At 40.7% G+C, this 17013-nt stretch overlaps 1 protein-coding gene across 1 annotated transcript in view; it reads left to right on the forward strand.

The window, feature by feature from the left end:
- Dnah12 (dynein axonemal heavy chain 12) overlaps positions 1-15045 on the forward strand; it is a 184675-nt gene extending 169630 nt beyond the window's left edge. Inside the window, exons 62-69 of the mRNA XM_021181341.1 lie at positions 2662-2812; positions 3154-3407; positions 3590-3730; positions 6137-6274; positions 7696-7929; positions 8947-9135; positions 10571-10674; positions 14949-15045. Of these exons, the coding sequence (XP_021037000.1) occupies positions 2662-2812; positions 3154-3407; positions 3590-3730; positions 6137-6274; positions 7696-7929; positions 8947-9135; positions 10571-10674; positions 14949-14982 (1245 nt within the window). The 3' untranslated portion in view covers positions 14983-15045. The remainder of the gene's footprint in view (positions 1-2661; positions 2813-3153; positions 3408-3589; positions 3731-6136; positions 6275-7695; positions 7930-8946; positions 9136-10570; positions 10675-14948) is intronic.
- The last annotated feature ends 1968 nt before the right edge of the window (positions 15046-17013 follow it).

Raw genomic sequence — 17013 nt, forward strand, 5'->3', positions numbered from 1 at the left:
TAGGGAAGTGGGGGGCGCTATGGGGGACTTTTGGGATAGCATTGGAAATGTAATTGAGGAAAATATGTAATAAAAATATTAAAAATTTAAAAAAATAAATAAAAAGAAAAAGAAAATGTGATCTCAGCAGTAAGGAGTCAGGAGAACTGCCATGCAGTCCATGCTAGCTTGGGCCACAGAGGGAGACCTTGTTTCATAAATCCTAAATAAAAATTTTAATATTTAAATGCAGAAAGCATATAGAACTAGGATGCTGTACAATGTCTATATAAGCTACATGTTAAAAAATTTGAAAGTTGTATAAGCTTATAAAGCTAGGAAGCTATAGTAAACTAAGGGTAATTTCTTCTTGAAGAACAAAAGACTGCTGAACTGGCCCAATAAGATTCTTCTGGACGCACCCATTTGCTTTGCTGATGGGCTCTCTGGTGGGCACTAGAGTTAGCCCTCTGCCTTGTGGAGTTACTGCTTTGTCCTGTGTGTTTTGAAGGCTGAACTCACATATCATAGAACTTACTCCACTAGAAAACTCAATATTTGTTCATTTGTTAGGGTGGGCCTAGTGAGACAAGGGAACTCTTGACATTGGGGACCGATATCTTGTTCTGCTGTGTATCTCCAAGACTTAAAGTACTGCATGGTGGATATTATATAGTCGGTCAATTTTTACAAAGTGGGTTGAACCAAATTGAATTCATATGTGTGTCATGTAGGGATTTCCAAAGCCACAGAACCCATCGGGTAGAGAGAGACTTGTTGAGTTTGAGGAAGGGGGTCATGAGATGGTCACCTCAGCAGGACTCCTAGGAGAACCGAGACCCACAGAAACACTGAGAATGCTGCTCAGGTCCACAGGCGACCGGTCTGAGAAGACATTTGTCCCCATTGCTTGTTGTCCTCTAAACTGTCCCACTGGTTGAATAAGACCTATCCATGTTACATTATACAGGGGACAGCTTTTATTTAATCTGTGGATTTAAATATTAATCTTGCTAAAAAGTCTTAGCAACAAAGAGTAGACTACTATCTGGCCAAATACTTGGGTATTATGGCCTTAAAAAAAAAAACTTTTACTTATTTGTGTCGTAGCATGAGAAGCAAAATAATAGATCTAAGTATGGTTATAATTTATATTTTCTTATAATAAATATTAGTATAAAATAACCCACTATAACAAAGACACCAAAAATATAGAACTGCTTAGAAATTAGCTTTTCTCTCCACAGCTCAAAGACACGTGGTAAGGCACCTTAACATATTTGCTTATAAATTAGCTTCCTTTTTATTTCTTACTTCCTTCTTTCTTACCTTCGTTCCTTCCAAGATGTATTTATTTTATGCCTGTAAGCGTGCTGCCTGCATGTATGTTATGTGCATTACACTCTGTGCATGCCTGGTGCCCATGGAGGTCACAAAGGGGCATTGGATCCCTTGGAACTGGAGTTACAGGGAGTGGTGAGCTACCACATGGACGCTGGGAACCAAACCCAGGTGCTCAGCAAGGGTGAGCCTCTTAACTGCTGAGCCAGCTCTCCAGCTCTTTGTGTTCTTATCTGAGACTGTTTTGCTTTGAAACCCAGCAGGTGTCGACTGCTGTCCCTGCTCAGGGGCTCCCCTGCAAGGCTCACTTTGTTTTTGAGATCACCTAGAAATTCAGGTTCTTTTGCTCATCTAGAAAAGTCCCTTAACCAGATTGAAGCTTCCTCATGAGCACTACATCTGTTGAAAAGAAGGTATTGAAGGAAACATCCTTATAAAACTATGTTCTGGCAATAATATATGTAATTTTTACCTATGGGCTAGTGAGATGACTCAGTAATGTAAAGGCATTTGCTGCCAAACCCAATGCTCTTGAAGTTGATTTCTAGGACCCACATGGTGGAAGGAGAGAGGCAGTTCCCACAAGTTATCCTCTGACCTACACAACACATATACAAAAATAAGTAAATACATATAGTAAAATAAATTAAACAATAATAATAATTTATACTTGTATCTTTCTACCTAAAACAGTCACATGTGACATTAGCCAGAAAAAAATGCTGAGAAATCCATGGGGTACTATTACCTAAAGGACGCAAAATAGGCTGAGAGTTTTCAGTTTTTTCCATATTAAATGGAAAGATCTTATTTTCTAAGGATTTTTTTAAAAACTATTTTATGTATGTGTGTGAGAGAAAATATGCTCTGTCTGTGTGTGTGTGTGTGTGTGTGTGTGTGTGTGTGCGCGCGCGCGCGCGCGCGCGCGAGTGCACGTGCATAGAGACCAGAGGAGGCTGTTGGCTCCGCAGGAGCTAGAGTTACAGATAGTTGTGGATGTAAGATGTGGTGTTGGAAACAGAATCAGGTCCTCTGGAAGAGAAGTGAGCACTCTTGACTGTGGGCTGTCTCTCCAGTCCTGAGAGGTGCCTTCCTGTGTTTGATTCACTAGTGTTTCTTCCTCTGTAAACAGATGCTCTCCCTTGCCCACTTCCCTTTGGACAGTCTTCCTCGTCCTATCAGTCTTCAGATTATTTTTTTAACATTAGAGAAATTACTGGTCTTATGATGCATTGTATGCCTTTGGGAAATTATGCTCGAATTTTAACATTTTGTGTTTTTCAATAAATCTGTGCTATGCAGCAAAACATGCTCAAAAGACTGTGTCTTCTCTATTCCTAGATAACCCCAGCTATAACAAATTATGTAACTGACAAGCTAGGGAAAAAATTTGTAGAGCCTCCACCATTTGACTTGACAAAGAGTTACCTGGATTCAAATTGCACCATCCCTTTAGTTTTTGTGCTGTCTCCTGGAGCAGATCCTATGGCCAGTAAGTATATCTACTGTAACACACACACACACACACGCACATGCACATGCACACACACACACACACCCATGCACACACACACAGAGACAGAGTTCATTTTCTGTGTATGCTTTGCATATGTGTATATGAATGCACCATGTGTATGCAGCATATATTGTAAGCTTTTAATTTATAACTAAAACATTTTGTTCAATATACATTTGTTATGTGACTATAAATTCATTAACAAACCTGGTATTTAGGCAAAGGTAGCCAGACCATTTCAGGATAACACACATATGCACAGGAACTGTAAGCTAGAATAGAGAAAGAAGGATGTCATCTATTTTTGCCCTTTGTAGGCCTGCTGAAATTTGCAAATGATAAATCTATGTCTGGAAATAAATTTCAAGCTATTTCACTGGGACAAGGGCAAGGACCAGTTGCATCAAAAATGATTACAGCAGCAATAGAAGAAGGAACTTGGGTTTGTCTACAAAATTGTCATCTTGCTGTCTCCTGGATGCCCATGTTAGAAAAAATATGTGAAGATTTTTCACCTGAAACCTGCAATCCAACATTTAGGCTTTGGCTTACAAGCTATCCATCTCCAAAAGTACGTTTAATTCCTATGATAGAACCCAGTACCTTTATTTAGCTGTCTGTTATACTGTGTTTCTTAATTGAGTTTTAAACTCTTAACCTTAGAGACTTTCCTATTTTTAATGTACTGGTGTTTGCATTTTTAGGGCTTAAGATTGTTGTCTTGCATAATACTTTACATTTGTTTTGTCTTAGTTCCCAGTAACGATTCTGCAGAACGGAGTAAAAATGACTAATGAACCTCCCACTGGTCTCCGGCTAAATCTCCTTCAATCATATCTCTCTGATCCAATTTCTGATACTCAGTTTTTCAAGGGATGCCCTGGCAAAGAACTGGTAATGTTCAGCCCTCAGCACTCTCCAGTTTTGTTCTTACAGTAGTTAAATATGTTAGTATAAGGTTTTTATTTAGTATGTTTTCTAAACTGGGTGTATTTCCTAATGGGACAGAAATTGTTTCTACTTGATTCATCATTTTATCCCCCATGGTCTATATTCTGCTTATAACACAGTAAATACTGAAATAAATAGTTTTTTTTGAATGAATGTAGTTTAGTCTATATACTAAAGGCCAAAAGAGTTTTAGATTATACCAATCACTCTTTCAACCAATATGTATGTTGCGCATTTCCAAAGTACTAGATATAAAGCAAGGAGAACTTACATGCTGAGGAATGTGCCTTTGAAAACCTCACGTACTGTGTTTTCCACCATATAACTAAAATCATTTCACAGTTAGACATCATGGTTCGTGGTTTGTCATACCAGCACTCAGGAGTCTGATGCAGGAGGATTGCTATGAGCCTGGCTTATGTAAGCAGCTCTAGGTTAGCCTGTGCTACAGAATGAGACTTTGTCCAGCAAGTGGTACTGAGAATATCATATTAGGATGACAATAGATTCCACCTCTCACACTGCACGAAAATCCACTCCAAGTAAGTCAAAGAGGAAAGGGAACAGTTAACTGAAGAGACAGCCTAGAGAGTTGGAGAAAATCTTTGCTAACTATATAGCTGACAGAATGAATATCTAGAACATACAAACAACTTGAAAACCTCAACAAGAAATTAAACAACTCAGTCAATCAATGGACTAATGAATAGTGTCAAAGGATGAAACACAAACATTCAGTAAACATGAAAACAGGCACAACCTCACTAGTTATCAGAGACACACAAATTAAAACTACATTAAGGCTATCTCTGACCCAAGGAAGAATGGCCGCCATTTAGGCTGGGGAACAGTGAGTCACCCCCCTGGCGTGTCTCACAACCATCTGTAACACCAGCCGCAGGGGATCCAATGTCCTCTTCTGATCCTCATGGGTACTGCACATCCATGGAAGCAGACACACATATTATACATGAAATAAAAGTCTTTTTAAACATCACTTTTTAAAGAACTAAAAGTAAATCTACCATACAATACTTGTGGATCCTTCTTCAAAGGGCTCCAAGTCAACACATTACAGAGACACCTGCACACAGATGTTTATTGCAGTACTACTCAGTAGCTAAGCTGTGGAGCTATGGTACATAGACACAGTGGACGTTTTCAGCCATAAAGAAGAGTGGGGTTATGTCATTTGCAGAAAAATTAATATACAATATATAAACATACTAAGTGAATTAAGCCAAGTCAAAATATTTTCTCTAATTTGTTTTTCTCTATTTTATATAATAAATCATGTATATGTATGACATCAAAGTAGAAGCAAAGATATCTAGGGAAATAAAAAGGAATAGAACAAGCTGGGGAGAGGCATGAGAAAGAAAATGTGGGGTCTGAAGGAAATATGCTCAATGTACAATATACTGTCCATTGAATCCTATTTATACCCTCCAACACCACGTGCCCTCCACGGGTCTTGCCTCAGTACGGGTTTTTCCTCAGTATGTGGGTCTGTCTCAGCTGACATCACTCTGCCAATCAGCCCAAGTCCTCAAAAGCAGCAAGAAACTGCCGCACACCATCAGAAAGATTTTTGGTGCATTTCTCTCTATGGAGTCCCAACAAATGCAGCTCAACTATGCAATGTAAGGCAGAGCAATACATACATGTTGTTAGCATTTCACAGCTGTGTTCACCTTAACAAAATGTTCTTCATGTGTTTGCTCCAGCAAAACACCATCCATAGGCCCCTCTCCAAACCCTTAAGTTTAAAGTTTCCACTTCAAAGATTTGCAATCTACTATGAGAGATCTAAAGAGATGGGTGACTATGCCCCAGAGCACCGATACAGGAGGCATCCATGACGTCCATATTAAATACCGGAAGACCTCATGAATACATCAACTAAAAATGCTTTTACCAATGCTCTCGGAAAGAAAAGCAACAACACTGGGAATTATATACTGGAGTTTATTCATATTCTCTTTCTTAGTCATTCTTTTGCGCCTATAGTCTGAAGCACATGCCCACAAGTCTACAAGCTAATACTGAGTGCTGAGATCAGAGATAATCTAGGAACGACAGGCATCATTAACCAGCACATTTATAAAATGTAATAATCTGTATTTTAGTAGAGTTTAGTATTATGGTTTGCTTAGTATTGGGCATTTGAATTAATCATAAGATGAATGTTTTTATATAAAGTATGTCTTTAGATACATGCCATTTTAAAATAGAAGTTTGAAATGACATCTGAAAATAGACCCTGGTAATGAAGAGATCATCTATTTTTCTAGTTTTACTGATGGAAATCTAATCAGACTTTCCTCTTGTACAATTTCTGCATTAAAGGCGTGGGAGAAGTTGCTTTTTGGAGTTTGCTTTTTTCATGCCCTTGTTCAAGAGAGAAAGAAATTTGGTCCCCTGGGTTGGAATATTCCCTATGGATTTAATGAGTCTGACCTACGCATCAGTATCCGGCAGCTACAGGTAAGACAAAACAGAACCAGCGTTTATGAAGATCACTGCCTAACAGCCGCTAGGCTACAATTAATGGTATTTATGCCAACCTTTATAACAAAGATAACAGATTATTTTTATAGAAATTATTGATATTTAGCTGGAGATGTAGCTCAGTAGTGGAGCACTTGCCTCATATACATGAGGCCCTAAGTTTGGTCCCCAGCACTGAAGGGGGAAAAAGGGTTGAAAATAAATTATTAGTATTTTATCAAATCTTATAAAAATAATGAATGAGAAACCTTCCCTGAAATAAGTCCTGCATTGTGAGAATCCATATAGTTGCTGAAATCCATACTTACAAATTGTAATGTATGCTGAATGGCTTTGATTTGAACACTGATTTTGAAACTAGTAGTCAATATGGAAAATATTCTACTTAAAATATTTGCCACACAACTGTAAGCAACTAACTAAGAAGTTGACGTCTGCCAGACCCCAGATGGCATTTTCTGAGGTCAACCTTCCCAGCACCAGCACTGAAATCCACAGACATCAGCTAGATCCATCTTCCATACCTTTAGGGGGTGGAGACATGCGAGAGACTCATCTTTAACCCATCCTCATCTGGTCACGCTAGCAGGATACCTCTCTCCAAAGAGCCAAAACTCACAGCTAAGTGGGTAGTCAATAGGGAGGGTTGTCTCCAATTCTTGCATATCGTACAAATTTAACGTTCTGTTCTCTTGAGGGCTCCTCCAGTTTTGGGGAGACCCAGATGAACATGCATATACCTTCCCCTAAAGAAAAGGAAGGGGTAATGTTTTCATATATCACAAAATTCTTTCCCTCAAAGAATAACCTTCCATCTTTCTCAGTCCTCTCACAAATCTCTTGACAATTCTCTTCCCTGCAAACATGGGAGTCTCAAACAAGACTTATTTTAACTGGACTCTGGAGAGCTTAAAAAATATTTTCTTAACCATGTACCATTTATTCTATAATTCAGAGACAGGTAAAACTCTATCAGTCAGTAACATAGCACTGCAACACACACACACACTAGTGCACACACATGCATAGACACGGACACACATGCACATACATCGGCATATGAGCCAGGAATGGTGTGGCTCACTCTTGCCAACTCAGCACTGGAAAGTCTGAGGCAGGTCTATCGGCATGAGTCTGAGACCAGCCTGGACGATAAAGTTCACGTAAATAATTAAATAGCAATAGATTTACATATCAGAAAAATGGAGAATGGGACAAAGTAATTCCAAATCAAATACTGAATACCATACATTCCCTAGCACCCATGATAATTCTTTCACACACACACACACACCCTTTCTGCATAGGCGGGGGAAAGAAAAGAGACTGCCATTTTCAAATTGAAGTGAAGTGAAAGGATTTAGTTTTTTCTTTTCTCACTTTTATCTTTGCTTCAGTTGTTTATAAACGAATATGACACAATCCCATTTGAAGCTATCTCCTACCTGACTGGGGAGTGTAACTACGGAGGAAGAGTGACAGACGACTGGGACAGGCGCCTCCTGTTGACCATGCTAGCTGACTTTTACAACTCATTCATCATTGAAAATCCTCACTACAAGTTCTCGCCCAGTGGAAACTATTATGCGCCTCCCAAAGGCACTTATGATGACTACATTGAATTCATTAAGGTAAATTGTGTTCTGAAGCTAGGATAAGACAGGTGTGCCTGCGTGTGTGTGTGTGTGTGTGTGTGTGTGTGTGTGTGTGCTTGTGCATGCACATGAGAGAGATGTGGAGGGGGAGAAATTTAAGTGAATGATGAGCAGTATCCACTAATGACAAGTTTAGGCAAGCAAGATTTTTTTTTTTTTTTTTTTTTTTTTGAGACAGGGTTTCTCTGTGTAGCCCTGGCTGTCCTGGAACTCACTNTGTAGACCAGGCTGGCCTCGAACTCAGAAATCTGCCTGCCTCTGCCTCCCAAGTGCTGGGATTAAAGGTGTATGCCACCACGCCTGGCTGGCAAGCAAGATTTTAATGAACTCTCAAACTCGTTTTTGCTCAGATACTTACTGGACATCAGGAAATCTTAAGTTTTTGGTACTTGATGCTTAGTTGGTTCTTAACCCTTTGAGTATCTGCCTTATGGATTAATGCTTCATAGTAGGAAAACAAAAAAGAACCAACTTTCATCTGCCCTTGTGGTATTGTCTGAATGAAAGGCAGCTTAATGGGAGAAAAAGCATATAACTTGTATTAATTTAATATTTTATGTATCCAGCAGCTTTACCGAAAGATTGAAAACCTAAAGAAGCAGTTTCCTTTGGCGTTTATAAAGCCATTTAACTACACGGTGACTGTAGAGAACTGACTACACAAAGGGGAAACCTTGGACCCTAAGGGGTGATAAACAGTGATTGGGACACTTGCAGGGACTAAGGGAGGCTAACGTTACCTCAGTGTAGTCTGCAGACTCCTGGTGGATAGCTAGCTTTCTGTCTCGAGTAAGAAGAAAATCTCTCCTCTTCTTGGCACAGCACAAAGGGAAACTTATGCCCTGCTGTTAGGTAGATTAGGGTAGGATGAAAACTCTAAACCCATTCATATTAAATAACCTTGAGCTTAAAGTAACTGCTAAGGCGGCGTATTTCTGAGTGGCGCATCCTGATCCACTGAGTATATGATGTGTGCTTCACATCTTCTCCTAGAAACTTCCGTTTACTCAAGAGCCCGAAATATTCGGATTACACGAAAATGTTGACATCTCCAAAGATCTTCAACAAACAAAAGTCCTTTTTGAGTCCTTGCTCCTAACCCAGGGTGGCGCCAAACAGACAGGCTCCTCAGGAAGCACTGACCAGGTCCTGTTAGAAATTACTGAAGATATCCTCACACAGGTAACGGTTGACTTAAAGTGCAGCGCTCATGCTGTAATGGAAACGTGGCCTGTACTGGGAATACAAGGAAGTGGTAGTGTAATGATTAGCAAGACATTTTACTTCTCAAACACTGGTTTCCAAATCTGCTAGGTGGTGAGAATAATTTCAATTATTATAAGGATTTTTTTTGAGGACATTAATGGGAAATTAATTTAAAATAGTTTGTAAAATGCCTACTACATAGCCAAGTGCTTAGTAACTATAGTTGTGGATGAACTAATGTGCATAATGCTTATTTTTATTTCTAAATAAAAAATAAAAGACTTTTTAAAAATGGAATGTTCTGAACTTGCTGGTCTGAGGAACACATGGATTTTTTTATTTATACCTCAGGAGGTGGAAAGCTCAAGGAGGTGAGGTCAGTAATCAGCCAGCAGCTGTGCATCCCATGGTACAGCCCAAAGGACTCAGCCTGCTGGGTTCTGCAGAGAGGTGCTGTGTTGTCACCTCTACTCTATGGCGAAGGTCAATAGTGACTAAGAGAAACTACAACAGATTATAATCCTCACCAGCAATCTTTATGGTTCCCTTGCAATGTAAATACTGGAAATATGCCCATACATATCTGGCCCCTAGTCCACTTGCCTCCAGAGTCCATGGGCTGTACCACCACAGGATTCCCACGGTGATCCTAGCTATGGTCATCAATGTAGGAAAGGGCGAGGCACTACTTGCCACCACAGTGGAAGCCAGTAGTCAGTCCAGGCTTCCAAGCTGCTGACTCTGCAGTCTGCTTCTTTTCACACCTGCCTCCGTGGTTTTCCTCTGTGGGGAAAGGCTGTTGACTTCACGAATGCTCTCTCTCCAGTAAGAGCCCTATGACTTATTTGGGATAAGGGAAGTGTGCTGAGTCACAACCACTGGGATGACAGCACTTAGGTTCTTTAGTGCCAAGCATGGACTATGGCTCTGGGACAGGAAAGGCAACTTGACTCTCAGTTCAACCATTCCCTGGTTGGGAGACTCCCTTGTCACTCGAGGAGCATGAACTCCAATGTCTCAGGACTTGTCAGCAGTCCACAAGCCTTGTCATCTTGTCACCTCAGTGTCTGTGAATACTGCATAGAAATCACACACTTTCTCTCTCCCTGGGCCCTAGACCATTTCTACACTTACAGGATTGGCTATTTGATAGGAGAGTAAGTTAACCAGCAACAATTGATTATAAATGAACATAAAACCATTATAAAATTGTAAATGCATTTTATTGCTGGAAAACGAGACTTAGTTTACAAAAAGAAACTGCACAGCTTTTTGGAAATATAATGTCCTTATCTGTAAAGTGGGAATAATAATGCTTACCTAAGTGTTAGCTATTATTGACCTTAAAGCTGAATAAAACTTACTGTCTGCTCCGAGAGCAACTTGTGATTCTCAGCATATGTTCTTTCAGCTCCCAAATGATTTTGACATTGAAGCAGCACTGAGGAGTTATCCTGTGAGGTACGAAGAGAGCATGAACACTGTGTTAGTGCAGGAAATGGAACGGTTTAACAAGTAAGTAAGTCCCTGGGAGTTCAGAACACAGCCAGCCAAAGCTGACAAAATGACATGCTGGTATTGAATTTAAAAATCGTTAAAAAGTATTAAAATGTTCTCCTGTTGGTTGTGTTTCTGGTTTTTTTTTTGTTGTTGTTGTTGTTGTTGTTGTTGTTATTTTAGTACCATACCCTTTGGCCCCAGGAGAATTTTGTGTGGGGGGTGGTGGTGGGGGGGTAGTGGGGTTCAGGACAGCGTTTCTCTGTATAGCCCTGGCTGTCCTAGAGTTTGCTCTATAGACCAGGCTGGCCTCAAACTCAGAGAGATCTGCCTGCCTCAGACCCCCAAATGCTGGGATTAAAGGTGTATGCCACCACTGCCAAGCAAGAAACTCTTTTATCATGTAAAAATGATGATGACAAAGAGACCATTCTTATTGGCTGGAAATAGTTGTTAGTCACATGACTTCTTCTCTGTTACTGTCCTCTCTCTTCACAAAGTAAAGACGGGGCTGGAGAGATGGCTCCGAGGTTATGAGCCCCTGCAGCCTTTCCAGAGGACCTGAATTCCGTTCCTAGCAGTCTCATCAGACAGCTCACAACTACTTGTAACTCCAGCTCCACAGTTTCCAATTCTCTGTTCCGCTGGCTTCCACCTGCAACTGCACCCAAACACTGATACCAAACATGCACATATATAAAAAGAGAAATCTTAAAAAACCAAAAACCAACCAAACAAACAAACATAAAATAAACCAAGACAGAGTGAGCCTGGACCGGTCTCTGTGTCTTCTCTGGCAGTGCCTGGCACTGGCATGGGCTTCCTTTCTCTTCTCCAAATGCTGTGGACCAGGTTCTCCATCAGTTATCTGTTAGGCTTTGTTGGTTTGTTGGTCGGTTGGTTTTTGAGACAGAGCATAGCCCAAGCTGACCTCAAGCTTGCACTGGCCTTGAGCTCCTAATCTCCTGCCTCCACCTCTAAAGGTGCTGAATGGCAGGCGTGCAGCCCTATGCTTGGCTCCCATTTTTACCGAAGAGGCTTGGGTATACCATGCTAAATAAATTATGTGCTCTGACTTCTATTGAATTTTTTGTAATTCAATATTGGATCAAGAATTTTTTTCATTACAAGTTTTCTGTAATATTTCCATGTTTATCTTGCTTTCTGGACTTGTCGATATATTAAAGTGTATTAAAATACCATGATGCTCTACTTAACTCTGGAATTTTTTAGGGGATGGAGTTTGTTTCCTTGCCTCTTTGTTTGGTGGGACTAGAGACTGGAACCTAAGGTCTCATGGATGCAAGCCAGATGCACTCCCACTGAGCTACGTCTCCAAGCATAATTTAGTATTTCTTATACAAATACAATAATTATATATACATAATCTCTCAGCTAGTCAGGTTTCTTTATCCACTAAGGGATACATATGGTGCTTTCAACTGTTGAACCTGAGTAGAAAGCAGTGTTGGAAATATATAAGTCATTACATTTGATCATTAGTGCTTTATGCTTTGATACATTTTCAGCCATTATATAATACATTGTTTTGTTTTGTTTTTGTGCAACAGAGCCTTGCTACATAGCACAGACTGTCCTTGACCTCATTATGTAGCCCAAGCTGGCCTCAAACACAAATTCTGTCTTAGTCATTCACACACTGAGACCACATGGTACGCCATCATATTCTGTTTGCATACCTTTCCCACCTCTTTCTATATTTGCATGTTACCTGTAATAGCATTTACCCAATATTTTTCCTTGGTGATTCATTGCTTGCATTCATTGGGTCTGCAGAGAGGTCCATAAATCCAAATGTCCATAAATCCAAAGATGCCCTTATGAAAATTTAAATGTGATGTCTCAGAGCTATAGGAAAAACAATCCTAAAGTTCACACAACTCATGAAGAATCACAATATTTAACGTAGCCACAAGCAAAAAGAGCAAAGCTGGAGGCATCACACAACCTATACTCAATGTACCCTATAAAATGGTTGTAACAGAAACAACATTAAGCAATGGAACAGAAGAGAGAGCTCAGAAAACAGAATCTGAACTTTTACAGTCCACTGGTAGTCAGTGTATGCCAGTGACATACAGTGGAGGAGCTGTAGACTCATTGTCATTGCTGCTGGGGAAACTGGATGGGTACAGTGCAAACTAACCTAAAGCAGATAAAGACTTAACACAAGACTGAAAGTGAGCTGAAGATGTGGTCAGTGATAGGCTACATGCCTAACATGCATAAGGCCCTGAGCTAGTCACCCACACCACAAACAAACAACCAGACACTATAAAACTACTGAAAGAAAACTGCTTGTGGACGTTGTACATCCGTGGTGCGCACTAGGCTCCGCACCACGATGTACAACGTCCACAAGGGAAAAGTGATACCAGCCCTTAGGAGGAGTCCAAAAGATCAAGTGGAATCCCAGACACTGAAACAAGAAGCTGTAACACTGAAATTGCCTTGGAGACTCAAAGATGTTAATTGTGGACGTTGTACATCGTGGTGCGCACTAGGCTCCGCACCACGATGTACAACGTCCACAAGCAGAGTCTTCCACTAGCAGCCTTTGGATGAAGACATAGAACTCTCAGCATCTCCTGCGCCATGCCTGCTTGGATACTGTCATGCTCCCACCATGATGATAATGGACTGAACCTCTGAACCTGTCACACAAGATATCTAAAGGCAAAGTATTAGAAGAAAGGCTATTAGCCACACCTAGAAGAGATGCACATGAGAGCCACAAAAGCCATCCCTCGCCCTCACTAATATAGCAACTCTGAGAAAACAGCATGGTGGGCCCTCAGTGTGGGGGGGGGGAGAGAGAGAGAGAGAGAGAGAGAGAGAGAGAGAGAGAGAGAGAGAGAGAGAGAGAGAGAGAGAAATATTACCACACCACCCAGCGGTCTCGGTATTTTTTATTGGTTATTTTATTTACATTTCAAATGTTATGCCCCTTCCTGGTTTCCCCTCTACAAACCTCCTATTCCACCCCCCTACCCCCTGATTCTATGAGGGTGCTCCCCGACCCACCCACCTACTTGCCCTAGTATTCCCCTATGTTGGGGCATCGAGCCTCCACAGGAACAAGGGGCTCCCCTCCCCTTGATGCCAGAGAATGCAATCCTTTGCTACATCTGCAGCTAGAGCAATGGGACCCTCCATGTGTACTCTGATTGGTGGTTTAGTCCCTGGGAGCTCAGGCATGTATTACCTAAAGGTTTTCAGTCACTGTGTCACAGTGATGCCTTGACTCCTGTGCTTACCGAGGCACTCTTCACAACTACCATGTTATAGCATCAACCTGCACCCCACAGACTCACACAGCAGTGTTTATTCTAAAAAGGAAGGGATTCTTTCATCTGTGACAGCAGTGATAGAACTGAAGGATATTTGCTAAGTGAAACAAGCCAGACCCAGAAGGACGGTTACTGCACACTCTCATTTTTGAGGACAAGAACTAATCTTATATGAGTGAAGAGTACAATGGCAGTTATCCGAGGCTCGGGGATGGGAGGACCGACTGGGGGATGGGCTTCAAAGTCTCGGCTACACAAAAGGGAGAAGTTTGGGCTGTCACACCAGTCACACAGCATGCCTAATACGCATACTAACTCTGCTCACGGTACATTTCAATACCATAAAACTAAGTTCCCAATGTTCTCATGGCAAGTATGAAATTTGCAGTAACATGTTAGTGAGCTTAATATAATTTTCCAATTGAATTGAAAATTGTAACACCACCTTATAGTCCATAAACATATACAATTACAATTTATCAATATATAATTTTTAGAGTTTTAGGTCCTGGGAAATAATAGTCAGAAGATTATTTGATATTATTTGATACTAATATAAAACAATGTGTGTGACTGGTATTATTGTAAATTTTAAAGTGGTTTGCCAGTTATGGTGGTGCACATCTTTAATCCCAGTACTCAAAAAACAGAGACGGGGGATCTGAGTTCAAGGCCAGTCTGGTCTACACAGCCAATTCCAACTCATCCAGGATTACATGTAAGATCCTGTCTCAAAAAAAAAAAAAAAAAGTATGTAATGGCTGAAATGAAAAAATACTTATTCAAATGGCACCTACAGTTACCTCACATACTACCAACCAATACTCATGGCCGTGCTTTGGGAAACATGCCCATAAAGCTATAACTGTCTCCTGCTGGCTCTTCTTTTGCAGATTGTACATTGATGCGTACTATCAAATATGTTGATGACACAGTTTCTTTCATTGCAGCTTAATTAGAACTATACGTAATACTCTACAGGACCTCAAGAAGGCTATTAAAGGCTTGGTTGTGATGGACTCTGCCTTGGAAGCACTTTCTGGCAGTTTGCTTATTGGAAAAGTCCCAGAAATGTGGGCAAAACGATCATACCCAAGTCTGAAGCCCCTTGGAAGTTACATTACAGATTTCCTGGCCCGGCTGAGGTTTTTAGAGGTAAAGTTTTAGGTAGATAAGTGATGGGTAGATAAGTAGATAATAGATAGATTGATAGCTTAGGTAGATAAATGTATACTTCAAATGTATATTCTTCAAGTGAAAAATATTTATTCAAATATTGCCCCAAATGACCATATAGTGCAATATAGACTTATCATTGTTGAATAGGGAGATACTAGTAATGAACTGTGGTCATTTCAAAGTCCCCAGGTTAAATGGAGTGTAATTAGTAGTTTCCTGGTTATCTAACCATATGTATGAATATTATAAGATACATACACTTAGAAACACCAAGTAGAAAATGGACATTTACTTTAGTCAAACTCAAGTGACATTTATATTTATGAAAGTTCTAAGTCTGCAGTTCCCAGACACTACTGTTTAATGTTACCTTGTGACTTTAATTCTCAAAGGAAGTCACAAAATGGCCCAAGGCTTTATCAACATTGTCCTTTGTCTTAAAAATCAGAGCTTTTTCTTTTACCTTATCTCAAAAATGGGAGGAAGTTCTTAGAATCTCCCTTTCCAGGCCTTTCCCAGCATGTGTCCATGCATATGCAGACATGTGTGCGCTCATACACAGAGATGTTCAGGGTACAGGAAAGTATAAGGTAAGAAACTGCTTTCTTCCTTGGCCCTCTGCTTCCTTATTTCATAGACTATGTTTAAGCAAAGTACAATGTGGGGAGAGTTACAGGCATACTTTGAGAGTAGCGTGCTCCCCGAAAGTTGTACCGGTGCTTCCATATCTTTGACTTACCCTGTGTCACTTGCCACCATGAAGTATGATTGGCCAGGCACCAATCACATGTCCCACTCCAGTTGATAGGCAGAGTTCTGCCACCAGAAAAGCTGGAGTGAGTCCTGCAGCAGGACTGAGGAAGAGCAGCAGTGTCTTCCCAGGGGCCGAGAAACACAGTGCTCACTCACTCTGCACAGACAGGACCACCAGGCTGTCCTGGGTAGTTAGAGAAAAGAGTTCCCGAGAGGAAAGGACACACTGAAAAATATTCTTTGGGGCCAGATTAAAGAGGATCGTGAACAGGGCATTTGGTTTTACTTTGATGGGCTGCTGAAGAATTACGCAAGACAACAAATCTGGTTCAAACCATGCAGTCAGATGTGTCTCGGTGACGTCGTTCAGATGCCGAGTAAGACAGGAACAAGAGGGTTGCGCACACTGGTGCAGAAAGAACACCGAGAGTCCTGGTCCTGAGCTGCAGTGCACTTGCAGACACAGGGACACCAGGGCTGCGATCTGGGATAGAACGCACAGGGTAAAGCTTCAGTCAGTGGGTACAAGTTCTAAAGATGGTGGCTCCTCACTGGGCTACGCCATACAATGAATGCTCAAAATGACATCTCTTTTGCAGGAGATTTGACACCTTCAAATTAACTTTATTCAAATTAATGCTGAAACCACTTTGGATTTCCAAGAAGAATAACTAGGGAAAAAAGAGGTCGGGGAGAACATCTGATGTCAGGGACAATCTTGTAATGAAAGTAGGGGAGCCTAGATGAAAGCAGGAACTGTGTGTAGTGACGCGTGGACTGTGTACTTTACTATGTGTGCTAAACATAGACATAATGCACTTGTTCTCCTCTATAGGACTGGTTCTCCTCTGGGAAACCCAGCGTGTTTTGGATCTCTGGTTTCTTTTTCACCCAAGCCTTTCTAACTGGAGCTATGCAGAATTTTGCTAGAAAATACACCATCCCTATTGACTTACTAGGCTACGAATTTGAGGTACAATTACTCCTTTAACTAAACGGTGTGATAATAAATCAGTCATATATTTAAGCAAGAAGAATATGTAAAAGTTACATGTTAAGGCCAAATATAATCAAATTAAATTACTTTTTTTCTTTTTTTTTGTTTTTTTTTTTT

Source organism: Mus caroli, chromosome 14 (assembly GCF_900094665.2).
Source record: "Mus caroli chromosome 14, CAROLI_EIJ_v1.1, whole genome shotgun sequence".
Lineage (NCBI taxonomy): Eukaryota > Metazoa > Chordata > Mammalia > Rodentia > Muridae > Mus > Mus caroli.